The sequence below is a fragment of the Ambystoma mexicanum genome, chromosome 1q (assembly GCF_040938575.1).
Source record: "Ambystoma mexicanum isolate Mex_15411 chromosome 1q, UKY_AmexF1_1, whole genome shotgun sequence".
NCBI lineage: Eukaryota > Metazoa > Chordata > Amphibia > Caudata > Ambystomatidae > Ambystoma > Ambystoma mexicanum.
Genome location: NC_090922.1, coordinates 1,081,309,718 through 1,081,322,427, shown reverse-complemented (window position 1 = coordinate 1,081,322,427; position 12,710 = coordinate 1,081,309,718). Strand labels below are relative to the sequence as shown.

Below are 12,710 nucleotides of genomic sequence, written 5' to 3'. Positions count from 1 at the left end.
CAGAACATCCGAGTTTAGGGCTTCTTCTCAACTGTTTGTGACCTTTGGTAACCCTAAAGGTAAGCAGGCATCTAAGGCAACTTATTCTCGGTGGATTCCTGCCTGCATTACGAAGTCTTTCACCGTCCAAGGGCTGAAGCCTCCTAAAGGAATTCATGCACACATGGTGCGGGGTAAGGCAGCCACGGTTGCCTTTCAGAAATGTCACCTGAGAGACCATCGCTAGGGCAGCTACTTGGGCCTCCCCATCTACTTTTTGTAAGCATTATTGTCTAGACATGAGCTCAATAGCTGATGCTCAGTTTGGTCAGGCGGTGCTGAAGAACCTTTTTCAGTAAGGGGTATTTCCATCCACCCATAGTTCCTGTAAGGAGTGCTTGGGAATCTCCCAAAAGTATGGAGGAAAGAGGACAGGACGTAGGAGTATAACCAGGTTCTCCAGCATGGATTCACATGCTCATGAATATTCGCCGTCGTCAGGCTGGGAATCCTCGGTAAAGAAAAAATCAGTTTAGTTTTTGATCTGTCTTTCTTTGTAGTAACCAATCACTGATCTCTGGGTCATACTGCACCCCGCCAATGACTGCCCTCTCCCTAAGCCCCGCCTCTGGCAGCCATCCTCAGATTTTTACTGCACGCTCAAGTGTTGGGAGTCCTTGTGTTTAGCTCTCGAGTTTTTTGCTGCGTTTTTACGCTTTTTCAGGAGATTTTCTCATTTTTTCGGTTTAATCGAGCCTCAAGCTCCACAGTTTATACTTCCGACAACGGGGACCCGTTTCGGAATTCTTCTACGCCCCTCAAGGGTGAAGTTTTCGTCGAGTTTACACTTCTTGGAGGATTCCGGAAGATCTGCGGCCTACCTCAAAGGACATGGCCCAGGACAAGGGAAGCTTGACGCCCGGATCCAAGCTGTTCAGGTGCTGCCCTGGATGCGGATTGCAGAATGTTTTCAAGGAGGACGAGCATTCGCGATGTCTCTACTGCCTTCATGAGGACAAGACGCACGTGGAGAAAGACTGTGCGTTCTGCAAGAACCTTTCGGAACAGACTAAACGAGATCGTCGTTCCCGCCTCGCCGCCTGGCTGGAGAAGGGCACAGCAGGTGAGAAGGCGAAGAAGTCTGAGCGGGCTTCTAAGTCCTGTGAGGGCGCCCCGGCAACGTGGGCCCAACAGAAGGCCAAGCACCGCGAGTCTGCGGGCACCGGGAGTGCCGAAAGGTCGGGTTCTTCGGCTGCCAAGCAGGGCGCCACTTCCCCGGCACGTTCGACCACGAGCCAGCGCTCTGGTTCGGGGAAGAGGAAGTCCGAGAACACTCGGTAAGCCGCTGGAGCGGACCCGGTCGATCTCGAAGGGGGAGCGAGGCGCTGACCCTCCCCCCAAGGCGAAGGCCCAGGACGCACCTAAGGTGGTGAGGGCTTTGATCCAGCTGGCAAAGGCCTCTATCGAAGTGGTCGCTGCGACCCTGGCAAAGCCGGCTGAGACTACGCCAGTGGAAACGGCCTCTGGCGAGTATCCCTGCCACCGCGGAGGGAATCCTCTTTCCAGCCCATCGTTAAGACCCCCGTGAAGACCCGGCCGAAAAAGAGGGGCGGTGGCCATTACAGACTCTGAATCAGCCTCTGAGGAGGAGCTGGTGGAAACCGAAAAGGGCCTCAACGAAAGGTCCATAGGCCTCAACTAGAGGTTCATAGGCCTCAACGAGAGGTTCGAGAAGGTTCGATCCCAGGGGGCGGTCCCTGCTGACGTGATCGAAGATGGCAACGATGACGACAAACGGGGCCCAGTGGAGCGGCCATCCCGTCCGTCGCAGCTATTGCCCGAGCCCCAGGATAGCTCGGCGGCCATTTTGTTGGCAATCCAATCCTTATGTACCGAGATAAGGACGAGATTACCACGGACCCTGACGGAGGATCCAGAACCAGCCCGTCGGGAAGCCCTCCGAACAAGCGGAGGAGAGTCCGCCCCGCTCCACCCTTCGTGCCTGCGAGAATGGTGGACCCCTCATCCCCCTCGCCGGACCCTAGAGAGGATACAGCGACGGATACAGCGACGGGGACGGACGATGACAGCGGCGATGACACAGCGGACATCCCGTCAACAACCAACCCACTCCGCGGGCATCTACAGCCGGCGAAATTGGCTCTTTCCACGCCATGATAACCAGGGCATCCGAGCTCTTCCAGCTCTGCTCTGAAGAACAGAAAAGGGAGGGGTTTCTGTACGAACAACAAGAGGCCAAGAGGTAGACTGTCCTCGCGGTGCCTTTACTTGACGACATCTGGGACGAGGGGCTTGCTGTCCTCAAAAACCCTTCCACGACACCCGCCAAGAGGGACAGGTACGAGAAGAAGTACCGAGTCCCCGATGCCGCCCCCTTGTGCCTCAGGGCCCAGCCCACGCCGGACTCTGTCGTCTCGGCAGCAGCTAAGAAGCAGGCAGCGTGTGCGGCGGCTTCAACTTCCACTTCCCCGCCGGACAGCGAGGGCTAGAAGTTGTACTCTATGGGACGACGTGTCATCTCGTCGGCGACGACGATTAAGGCGGCCAATGCTTTAGCGATAATGGCCCGCTACGACAGGGAGCTCTGGTTCAAGATAGCTCCCCTGCTAGACTTCCTACCTGATGACAAGAGGGCGGAGGCCCTAGTAATTCTGCAGGAAGGCGAGGTGGCGTCGGATCACGGCATAACTGTGGCAACCGACATTGCCGATACCGTATTTCGCCAACTGGGCAACAGAGTTTGCCTCCGACGACGAGGAAGGCTCAAGGCGACAGACTTTCGCCAGGACGTCCAGACCAGAGTGTTGGACATGCCATTCGACGGCAACAACCTTTTTGGTAAGGTGGTGGACGAGTCTCTACAGGCCATCAAGACCGACTCGGAGACGGCCTGGGCCCTTGGGTTGCTTCAACAGCGACGGCCCTTTCGGAGCTCCGGAGGCAGACAGGGTGCCTCCAAAGGATCCAGCGGTGGCTCCTTCACTTACCGCCAGGCGGCCCGCTCCTTTTCCCAGGAGGCCTACAGAGGTCGCGGCAAGCAAGGGGGATCCCCGCCGTCATCGCCAAGGAGGCAAGGCTGCCTCCAAGCAAGACTGACCCGGCCGGGTTGTTGGGTCCCCACCGAAGCACCCCGGTGGGAGGCCGGTTGACAAAGTTTATCAGCGTGTGGGAGTCCATCTCCACCGATCGTTGGGTGTTGGACAATTGGACTAATTCTGTCCTGGAAGACAAGCCCATATCTTAAACTGAACAGTTTGTTCCACGGAAACCAAACCAAACGCTGATCCCATCTTTGCCAACATGACTCTTGAAGTGTTTCCATCCAGGTTAGCCCTATGGCTTCACCATTGATGGTGGTCTCTACTTCAAACTTCATGTCTACAAAATGGCCCAGACTGCATAGTATAAACTCTCACTACTGCACACAATTAACCCATTTATACTTCCTGAAGGGCTAGGACAGTACAGCGGTCCTTAAGCCTATCACACCCGAACAGGGCTACTACATCAGGCATCCCTGCCTCATCCCTCACACCACTCCACATAGTCCATTATGCCTCAGCCAGACAAATCGAAGCATTGACAGTCGTATCTCTCCCATCCTGATTTGTTTAGACTGTTATTGGTAACTAAGCTTAAAGACAAGTTCCCACAGCCTTGACCTTCATACAGGTTAAGTGCCACCATGCTTGGTCATTACAAATCTGTACATCGATCCTCTCAGAACTCTCCTTGAAGACCCCATATCTCGATGCATCAGTCTGCCGCGTCCCCAATATTGGCATGGCCTAGATTTGTTTGAGTTGTTGTACTCTAGGGGCAGTGTCTTCGCTCAATTTGTGGTAATGATTTGTGTCAGAGTTCAGTATTTATCCCTTTAATGTTTATGGTTATGTGAATCCACGATAACCACTTTGGCACCCTCATTGACTAGTTTTATGATTTCTTCAATTTTGGAAGATAAGGTTTTGTTTGACTGGTGTTCATTTGAATATATCCAATTGATCTTATTTGCAAAGACCATCTCGGTTGGGTCCACATTTTCATCAGTTTGTGTGTGGTTCAGCATCAGCCTGCAGTTCCCATGACTGTTTCGGACCCTTGTGTAGTACTCACTCGATAAAGCTGCTTTTTCTTTCTGCTCCTTGCTAGAGCAGAATGCCAAACATTTTCACAGTACTTGCGGATAAACCACCTGGTGATCTATGGAACAAAGGTAAAGGTAAATTGTCTGAAAACTGGATTTGCACGCTGTCTGTAACTGTTTTTTCTTTTTTTCAGGCACTCCATCTACACATGACTATTACATCAGCACCCAACACATCTGTGCTCCAGCGAGCTCTGTGATTTTCTTAAACCAAGAAACTAGATAGTGGTGGTATAGAAGGGTTGTGTCCTATACTCTGAGCTCAACTACCCCACCGATGACCTGATGACCAATTGTTCAGCTGTACCTCTGAGGATGTTTTGGCCCATTATTTCAGCTTTCCACTGTACAGGTTTTCAGTTTTGATGGTACCACATTTGTTTCTATGTGCAACTCTGACAACAAGTCAATCCTCAGAGTAACATAAATTCGTAAGGTCAGTTTGCACATATATTGGTGAACCTTTAACACACTAGTGTCACTAAATAATTAGCACGTCATAAAGCACACCTTACAATTTGAAGTGCTAATTGTGCACGTTACTGTTACCCATCTTAATGGTGGTTACTAATTTTATCAGAAAGAAAGGCTGAGTGGATTAAGCCAGTGAACATTCAATTGCTTAAATCTTTGACGAAAGCACAGCAACCAGTTATACTATCGTACTGCAGTAGCAGCTGCAGATTTATTTTTCCAGGGGATCCTGACCATCTACACTTGGTGGAACTTGGACGGTTAATGCGATACAGTAGGAGGATCTGCTGATTTGGCGTTTTGGCTTCCGACTGTTGTATGCTACTGGCCCATCCTCTTTAGAGCTCTGGGACAGTATTCTCACTTCTATGCAGTGGATTAAAACATGTTTGCTGATCACAATACATATTCCTGTTGCCTTTTATACAGTAGACTGTTTCATCGTTCAGACACTTGTTATTGGTGGTCCCAAAAGTTGGCTCTGCTGTCCTCTGTGTAAATGTTTGTTAAATGGATCTTTAGAAGTGGCCATAGGAAGGTTGCAATCTCAAAGTAAGGAGAATGTGCGGGGTACCTTGGCAGTTCTCCCCATAATATTGACATTTTCTCTGATGCCTATCATCTGACAGAGTGCTGTAAACTGGATTTTCATACATTTGCTCACAATACATGGATCTACTACACAGTGGAAGTTGTCTAGTTCAATTTGAAGATCTGCCTAAATGCCTCCATGTCATTGAAGTTTGGATGCATAGTCATTGACTTTAACTTGATGCTGGAAAACTGATGCAATGCTTTTCAGGGGTAAGGCACCTTCTGCTTACACTCCTTTTCGTCCTCTTCCCCCACAATTACTGTTGTGTATTATTGTCTTTCAAGACAAGAGTAAGGTCTGAAGACTTTAATGCAACTCACCCTCTTCTCCCAGGTTCCACATTTCTTTTTTCTTCAGGGAAGAGCATCAGAATTCGATCTTCACACGTGACATCCTCACTCTCCTCGAGTGGATAAACCTAAAGTGGTTGGGTACTGTCTCATTCTTGTGATAAGTCTATTGAAATGGTCTCACTGGGAAACCTAATTTGTGCTTTAGCTGTCTCAATAGGTTGCTTTCTAATTTCTCTTGATGGCATCCCCAAGGATCATAACTCAGCCATTCTATCTTTGCACTTTCTACCCGTTCAAGCAACAGCAGCATTTAGTATTGGGTATTTAATTCCTACAGCGTTCTATGCTGCAGGGCCTAACTATTTACAAACTAGGTTTTACAGATGTGCACCAGGGCACTCCCTGCAGTCAGAATCCAGTGTGCTGATGGTCTCCCATTTCCACAAATCACGCATAGACGAAATGTATTTCAAAGTGTGAGGACTGCTTGTCTAGAACAATTTCCCTCTGTGTGTAACATGGAGGAATTAATTAATGATTCGGGGAAGGTGATTCGTGTTCCAACCACTGCAAGGTTGTGGATATAAAATGATTGTTTTCTTTGTCCTAGTGATAACTATTCACAATGTGAAGTCCAGGTTTAATTTTCTTGTTGATGTACAGCCGACACGTGTTTCGACCACCTAGTCGTTATCCAGGCAAACGCAAAGACAGGTGTTTCGACCACCAAACGCAAATAAGAGAAACTCCTTCTCTTGAGGTAAATAAGTAATCCTTGTAAATATGAGTCGGTGTGGAACTCCAATAATATAGTTTATTGAATTTCCAAGGTACTGCTATTGACCACTGTAGTCTGAAATCCCTCATACAATCACATTGAAATATCCGGTAATGCTATCTCTCGATAAATCCAATGCTAAAATTAGCACTCGCCCATAGTATTGAACACAGCCCCAAATTTGATGAAGCATCATTCTTAGGGACTTATCCCTTGAACCGAATATTCTTGGCTGATGCCCGACAGATTACGATTGCTTTAGTAATCTCTGTCGGACATCAGCCAAGAATATTATTTGTGTTTGGTGGTCGAAACACGTGTCGGCTGTATACCAACAAGAAAATTAAACCTTGACTTCACATTTTCATTGTCATAGTGATAACTATAGACAATCATTTTGTATCCACAACCTTGCAGTGGTTGGAGCGCGAATCGCCTTCCCTGAATCATTAATTTGTCTAAACTTTACAGACCGTGTGGGTGGTTTGTGGGAACTGTGGTCGCTGCCCCCAAACACCTTTTATTTTACTAAATTTGGGACTTTGCTAATTAGGAGTGGTCACTAGCACACACAAGCTAGATCAAACCCACATTTTTTAATTCTCTTATCTTTCATGGAGGGTTTGATGACTTGGGGCCTCCTCCACTGCTGGGTCCTTGTGGTGACTTTGATCGTTTTTCTAGCAGATTCCTGTCTTCTATGTGCAGCCTCTGTTTGGGCAAGTCCCAATAGGAAGTAGTAGGTGGCATTAGTGTTGTATACAGTACAAACCAAGCTCTGTTGCACTTTAAAGACATTATGTATTGCAGCAGTATCATATGGTGCTGTATGTTGAAAAGTATGCAATCTAAAGTCTGGTTCAAGAGGAAGAGGAGCTGCAGAAAAGATTGGGGAGGCAGATGGAAGGATGTATTTGGGACAGAACAGAGCGACACTTGCACTGTAAAATTGGGCTTTACCTATTTACATTGCACTTTAATTCAGCTGCATGCAGATTAGCGATTCACATCATAAGCCCAAAGCATTCCACTTAAAAACAGCCAGGGTGGTGTTCCATAATGTATTCAATCTCACATTGTATGCTTCCATTGGTTAAGCATCTGCTTCATCACATCTCGTGCCCATCTCAAATAACTTTGTACCTTATCAGAGTACATAAAACCTGCCTAAAACACCAGCAAATTACTGGCTCCCCATTATTCTATTTCATCACCAACACTTTCAGCTTGATCCACCAATTGTGAAACCCCACACAAGCATGAAGAAATTAGCATTTTCTACTCTTGCCAATTCCTCCCCCTCTAGACTATCTGCTTGTGGTATCCATCGATTCTCTTCCAATTGTTCTGTTTATCTCCACTGACAAGCTCTGGTTATTCAACGTTATTGAAGGCAATAGGCTTTTCAGACCAGCCTCTTTCAGGAGACCACTACTGTTAGTTGATGTAATAGTAATGATTAGTACATTCATTAAATTGTTAGATGCCCATGGCCATTTCATTTTCAGTGATGCAAACTCCAGTTGGCTTTCCTCTTCTCTACTCCATTAGGGAGATCATGAACTCGAAATTGAGTTTGAATGGTAGTTATGGATAATGGATGAACAATATGTATACAATATGAATTTTCTATGCAGCAATTAAAGTTGCCATTTAAGTATTTCAACATATACCTTTTGTTTCTTCTGTAGTTATAGAGAAATCTGAAAGTGCTTCTGAACACACCTGTCAACTCTGTGGAGGCTGGTTTGATACAAAAATTGGACTTTCAAATCATGTCCGAGGTCATTTGAAAAGACTAGGCAAAACAAAATGGGACGCACATAAATCTCCTATTTGTGTACTAAATGAGATGATGCAAGATGAGGAAAAATGTGAAAAAATTATTAAAGCATTAAACTGTCGGCGTAACATTCACAGACCTTATGCATCTCGGAGGTTTGCATCACGTGAAGACTTATCTGCTGCTGGTTTACCTCTTGAAGCCCATCATAATGGCCTAAAGACTGAAGCTACATTAATGCAGCCATTAGAAGGGCATCATTTGACACATGGATTTGATGAAATGCATTCAGATATTTATAATGAAAACCGAAATCCGTCCCTTACACTGATAGAACTTCTGAAAAATAAGCAATTGGGAGATGGATCAAGTCCCGAAAATTCTCCTCAAAAGAACCATAATCAAACTGCACGAAAAAGATTTAATCAGAAATGCATTCTTCCTATAAATGAAGACTGTACGCTTGTCTACCAGCCCCATACAGCAGTGGATATTTCAGGTAAGATGCTGTATTGTCCATGGAGATTTAGTGGCTTGTCCATCTTTGTAAAGTTCATAATGTAGGTTTTCTTTTTGTTTTTTCCATTTTATTTTTTGAGTGTCTGCCTGATGGAGAAGACCTTAAGACTGCATGTGTGGTTGTAAAATGTAATCTGATTAATTGGCCACAGGTCTCATATTTTTTAGTACAGATATGTAACTGGTCCTATTACTAAGTTTACTATAATTCTTGGGTTGAAAAAGTGATGTTAAAATAGCCCTGCCCTATGCTTGTGTTTGAGGTAATTTGCATACTCACAATGCATTGCTCATGTGGCTCTAAATTGGAGGTGAACTTCCGGTGATGGCTACTGGGTTTTGCTGTGGCATGTGCGACTTCAATGAAATGCTTATTCTACTATAGTTCCAGTGAAAGTCTCCCTTTCAGAAGGTGTGCTTGGATAAATTAGTTTTTCATTGAATTATTTTCTCTTTAATTTGCTTTACTTTTATTAACATTTTCTTTTTAATTGCTGCCTAGTAGTTCTAGTATATTTTCAACCTGTTTAATTTTTTTAAACCGTTGCCAGTATTTTCATTTGACATATATATATATATATTTGCTTTATTCGGATTAGCTTGAATATTTACTTTTCATTCCTTTATTCTTTTTGTGTTCTACCCCAATGTAGTATCACGTTATGCACAGGAGGTTGCAAAAAGCATGGTTTGTTCATCTAGCTGCATAGTCGGATACCATGGGCGAAATGGGCCTCAACTGGAATGACTGCTCACTGGAGTCTGATTGTGGCCTTGTTTCAATTACACCTGCAACTGTTCAGACAATATCTAGCACAACTTCTAAATTTCTTGTACTAGAAAAGGGAAATTAATTTGTGTTGATGTACTGTTGGTGTTTAAATACATACAGGTGTGTGTTATATATCCGTGCTCACAAAAAAATCTGGTCAAATAGAGGAGGAAAACCCAATTATTCGAAGATGCCTGAAGTAAAGCCCTTCAATCATTCTGGCAAAAAAATGAAAAAGGCAGATAGATTGAAAAATAGATCATGCCTGTATAGTAAGAAAACCACGACAAGTTACCAATATCCCCCTCTTTCAAGAACACTCCATCAAGCAAACGAAGCACATGGACAAACACAACACACTGAAGTGGTCATATATCAATCCCTTGCCAATCAAGAAAAATATCCCTCAGAGCATTTTATTATCATGGCACCACTGCATACAGTATGTAATCTCGCCACTCTCTGCATTCTGCCAGATTCGAACTCCATTTGTTTTCTCCACCCCTGACCCTCCCAGTGATTTTCTTTCTTTTTTTGTCTGCTTAATATGGGCTGTTAATATTTAGAAATGGTAGAGGGTTCAAAGACGTGTGCAAAATACATGGAGATGCAGAGATTTGTTGGTTGCATCACAAGATTGGTGGTATTTTGTTTCCTTCCTCCTAAACAATACAATGACTAATGCTTGCACCTTTCCACTTTCTCTGCTTGGACTCGCCGCTCTATATAGTTGATGGTTTTGGAAAATCCTTAGTACATGTCATGGATCGGGCCCCGCTGCCTAGGACTTTCCCAACTTTAATCTGTGGTCTAGTGGATTGTCTTTCTAGTTGGGACTACCAGCAAACTTTGCCAGTCTCCTTCTGTTGGTTTCCACTCTGTTCCAGTGCAATGGTATACCAGCGATCGGGTGTCTGTGGTGTGGATGTGCAGTCTAGAACTTAGTTCTTGGGGAAAACTGATCTTGAAATCAATGGCTTCTCCAGCATGGGGTCTGGCATGGATCCACATGCTCATGAATATTCCCCGTCGTCAGGCTGGGAATCCTCGGTAAAGAAAAAATCAGTATCGGTTTCGTTTCTGATCTGTCTCTCTTAGTAGTAACCAATCACTGGTCTCTGGGTCATACTGCCCCCAGCCAATGACTGCCCTCTCCTTAAGCCCCGCCCCTGGCAGCCATCCTCAGATTTTTACCGCAAGTTCAAGTGTTGGGAGTCCTCGTGCTATAGCTCTCGAGCTTTTACTGCATTTTGCTTTTTTTCTAGGAGTTTAATCTCATTTTTTCGGTCATTCAAGCCCCAAGCTTCACTGTTTCTACTTCCGATCAACGGGGACGAGTTTCGGAATTGTCTACGCCCCTCAAGGACGAAGTTCTCTTCGAGTTACGCTTCTTGGAGGATTTCAGAAGATCTGAGGCCTACCTCGTGGATATGGCCCAGGACAAGGGAAGCTCGACACGCGGATCCAAGCTGTTCAGGAACTGCCCTGGATGCGGATTACAGAATGTTTTCAAGGATGATGAGCATTCGAGATGTCTCTACTGCCTTCACGAAGACAATACGCACGTGGAAAAGGACTGTGCGTTTTGCAAGAACCTGTCGGAACGGACTATGCTGGATCGTCTGACCCTTCTCGCCAGCTGGCTGGAGAAGGGCCCAGCAGGTGAGAAGAAGTCCAAGCGTCTTCTAAGTCCTGTGAGGGCTCCCCAGCGATGGCGGCCCAACAGAAGGCAAAGCACCGCGAGTCCGCGGGTACCGGGAGCGCCGAAGGGTCGGGCTCCTTGGCTGTCTGTCAGGCAGGGCGCACTTTCACCGACGCCATCAACCAGGAGCCAACGCTCAGGCTCTGGGAAGAGAAAATCCGAGAACCCGGCTAAGCTTCTGGAGAGGCCCCGGTCGATCTCAAAGGGATCAGCCGAGGGGGAGCGAGGCGGTGACCCCTCCCCCAAGGTGAAGGCCTTGATTCACCCGGTGAAGGCCTCTATTGAGGGAATCGCGGTGGCCCGGGCGAAGCCTGTGCAGGTTAACTCAGTGGAGGCAACCTCAGGGCCCAGAGTTTCCTGGCCACCACGGGGGGAATCCTCTTTTCAGCCCATCGATAAGACCCCCGTGAAGACCCCGGTGGAAAAAGAGGGGGGGGGGCGGTGGCCGTCACAGACACGGATACAGCCTCTGAGGAGGAGCTGATTGAAGTCATGAAGGGCCTCAACAAGAGGTTCGAGGAGGTCCGGTCCCACGGGGGGAACCCCAAGGAGGTGGACGAAGCGAGCAACGGTGGCGCCGATGAGACTCCCGTGGAGGGGGAGCAACCATCGCGCCCGTCGCAGCCAGTGCCCGAGCCTCAGGACAACTCGGTGGCCATTTTGATGGCAATCCAAACCTTATGCACGGAGATAAGGACGAGATTGCCCCTCACCCCAACGGACGACCCACCAGAACCGGGCCCGTCGGGAAGCCCTCCAAACAAGCGGAGGAGAGTTCACCCCCCCGCCGCCTTTCCAGCCCTCGCGGCCCGCTCAGCCTTCATCTCCTTCCCCTGATCCTAGGGATGACACGGGAACGGATACGTTCATGACGGGGATGGATGACGACGGTGGTGATGACGGGATGGGCCTTCCATCACCACTCCCTCGGGCCTCCCCGCCCGACGAAATTAGCTCCTTCCACGCTATGATTGCCAGGGCATCCAAGCTTTTTCAGCTGTCCCCTGAGGAACAGAAGAAGGAAGGTTTCCTCGATCAGTGGCGCAAGGCCAAGAGGAAGACGGTCCTCAGGGTACCATTGATTGACGATATCTGGGAGGAGGGACTTGCTCTCCTGAAGAACCCGTCCACGACGCCTGCCAAGAGGGATCGGTATGAGAAGTACTGTGTCCCCGATTCCGCCCCTTTGTGCCTTTGGGCACAGCCGACCCTGGATTCGGTCGTCGCGGCGGCCAAGAAGAAGGCGGCGGGGTAGTCATCCTCAACTTCGACCTCCCCACTTGACGGCGAGGGAAAGAAGCTGGACGCCATGGGACGAGTCATCTCGTCTGCGGCGACGACAATTAAGGCGCACAACACCCTAGCGATTGTGGCCCGCTACGACAGGGAGCTGTGGTACAAGATCGCTCCACTGCTGGACCTCCTACCAGACGGCAAAAAGTCACGAGGCCCTGGAGATCCTGCAGGAAGGTGAGGTGGCGTCAGACCACGCCATAACGGTGGCCACGGATACCGCTGACACCGGATTCCGCAGCAGTGTTTGCCTTCGACGGGCGGGGATGGCTCAAGGCAACTGATTTCCGCCAGGACGTGAAAACCAGAGTTTTGGACATGCCCTTCGACGGGAACAACCTGTTTGAAAAAACA

General features: G+C 47.7%; 1 protein-coding gene across 7 annotated transcripts in view; it reads left to right on the top strand.

Moving 5' to 3' along the window:
* The window catches only part of ZNF644 (zinc finger protein 644), a 1,204,777-nt gene that overhangs the window by 821,271 nt on the left and 370,796 nt on the right, over positions 1 to 12,710 (top strand). For all 7 annotated transcript variants that reach the window (XM_069641773.1, XM_069641770.1, XM_069641775.1 and 4 more), the window contains one exon: positions 7,979 to 8,569. In XM_069641773.1, coding sequence (XP_069497874.1) covers positions 7,979 to 8,569 — 591 coding nt within the window. The remainder of the gene's footprint in view (positions 1 to 7,978; positions 8,570 to 12,710) is intronic.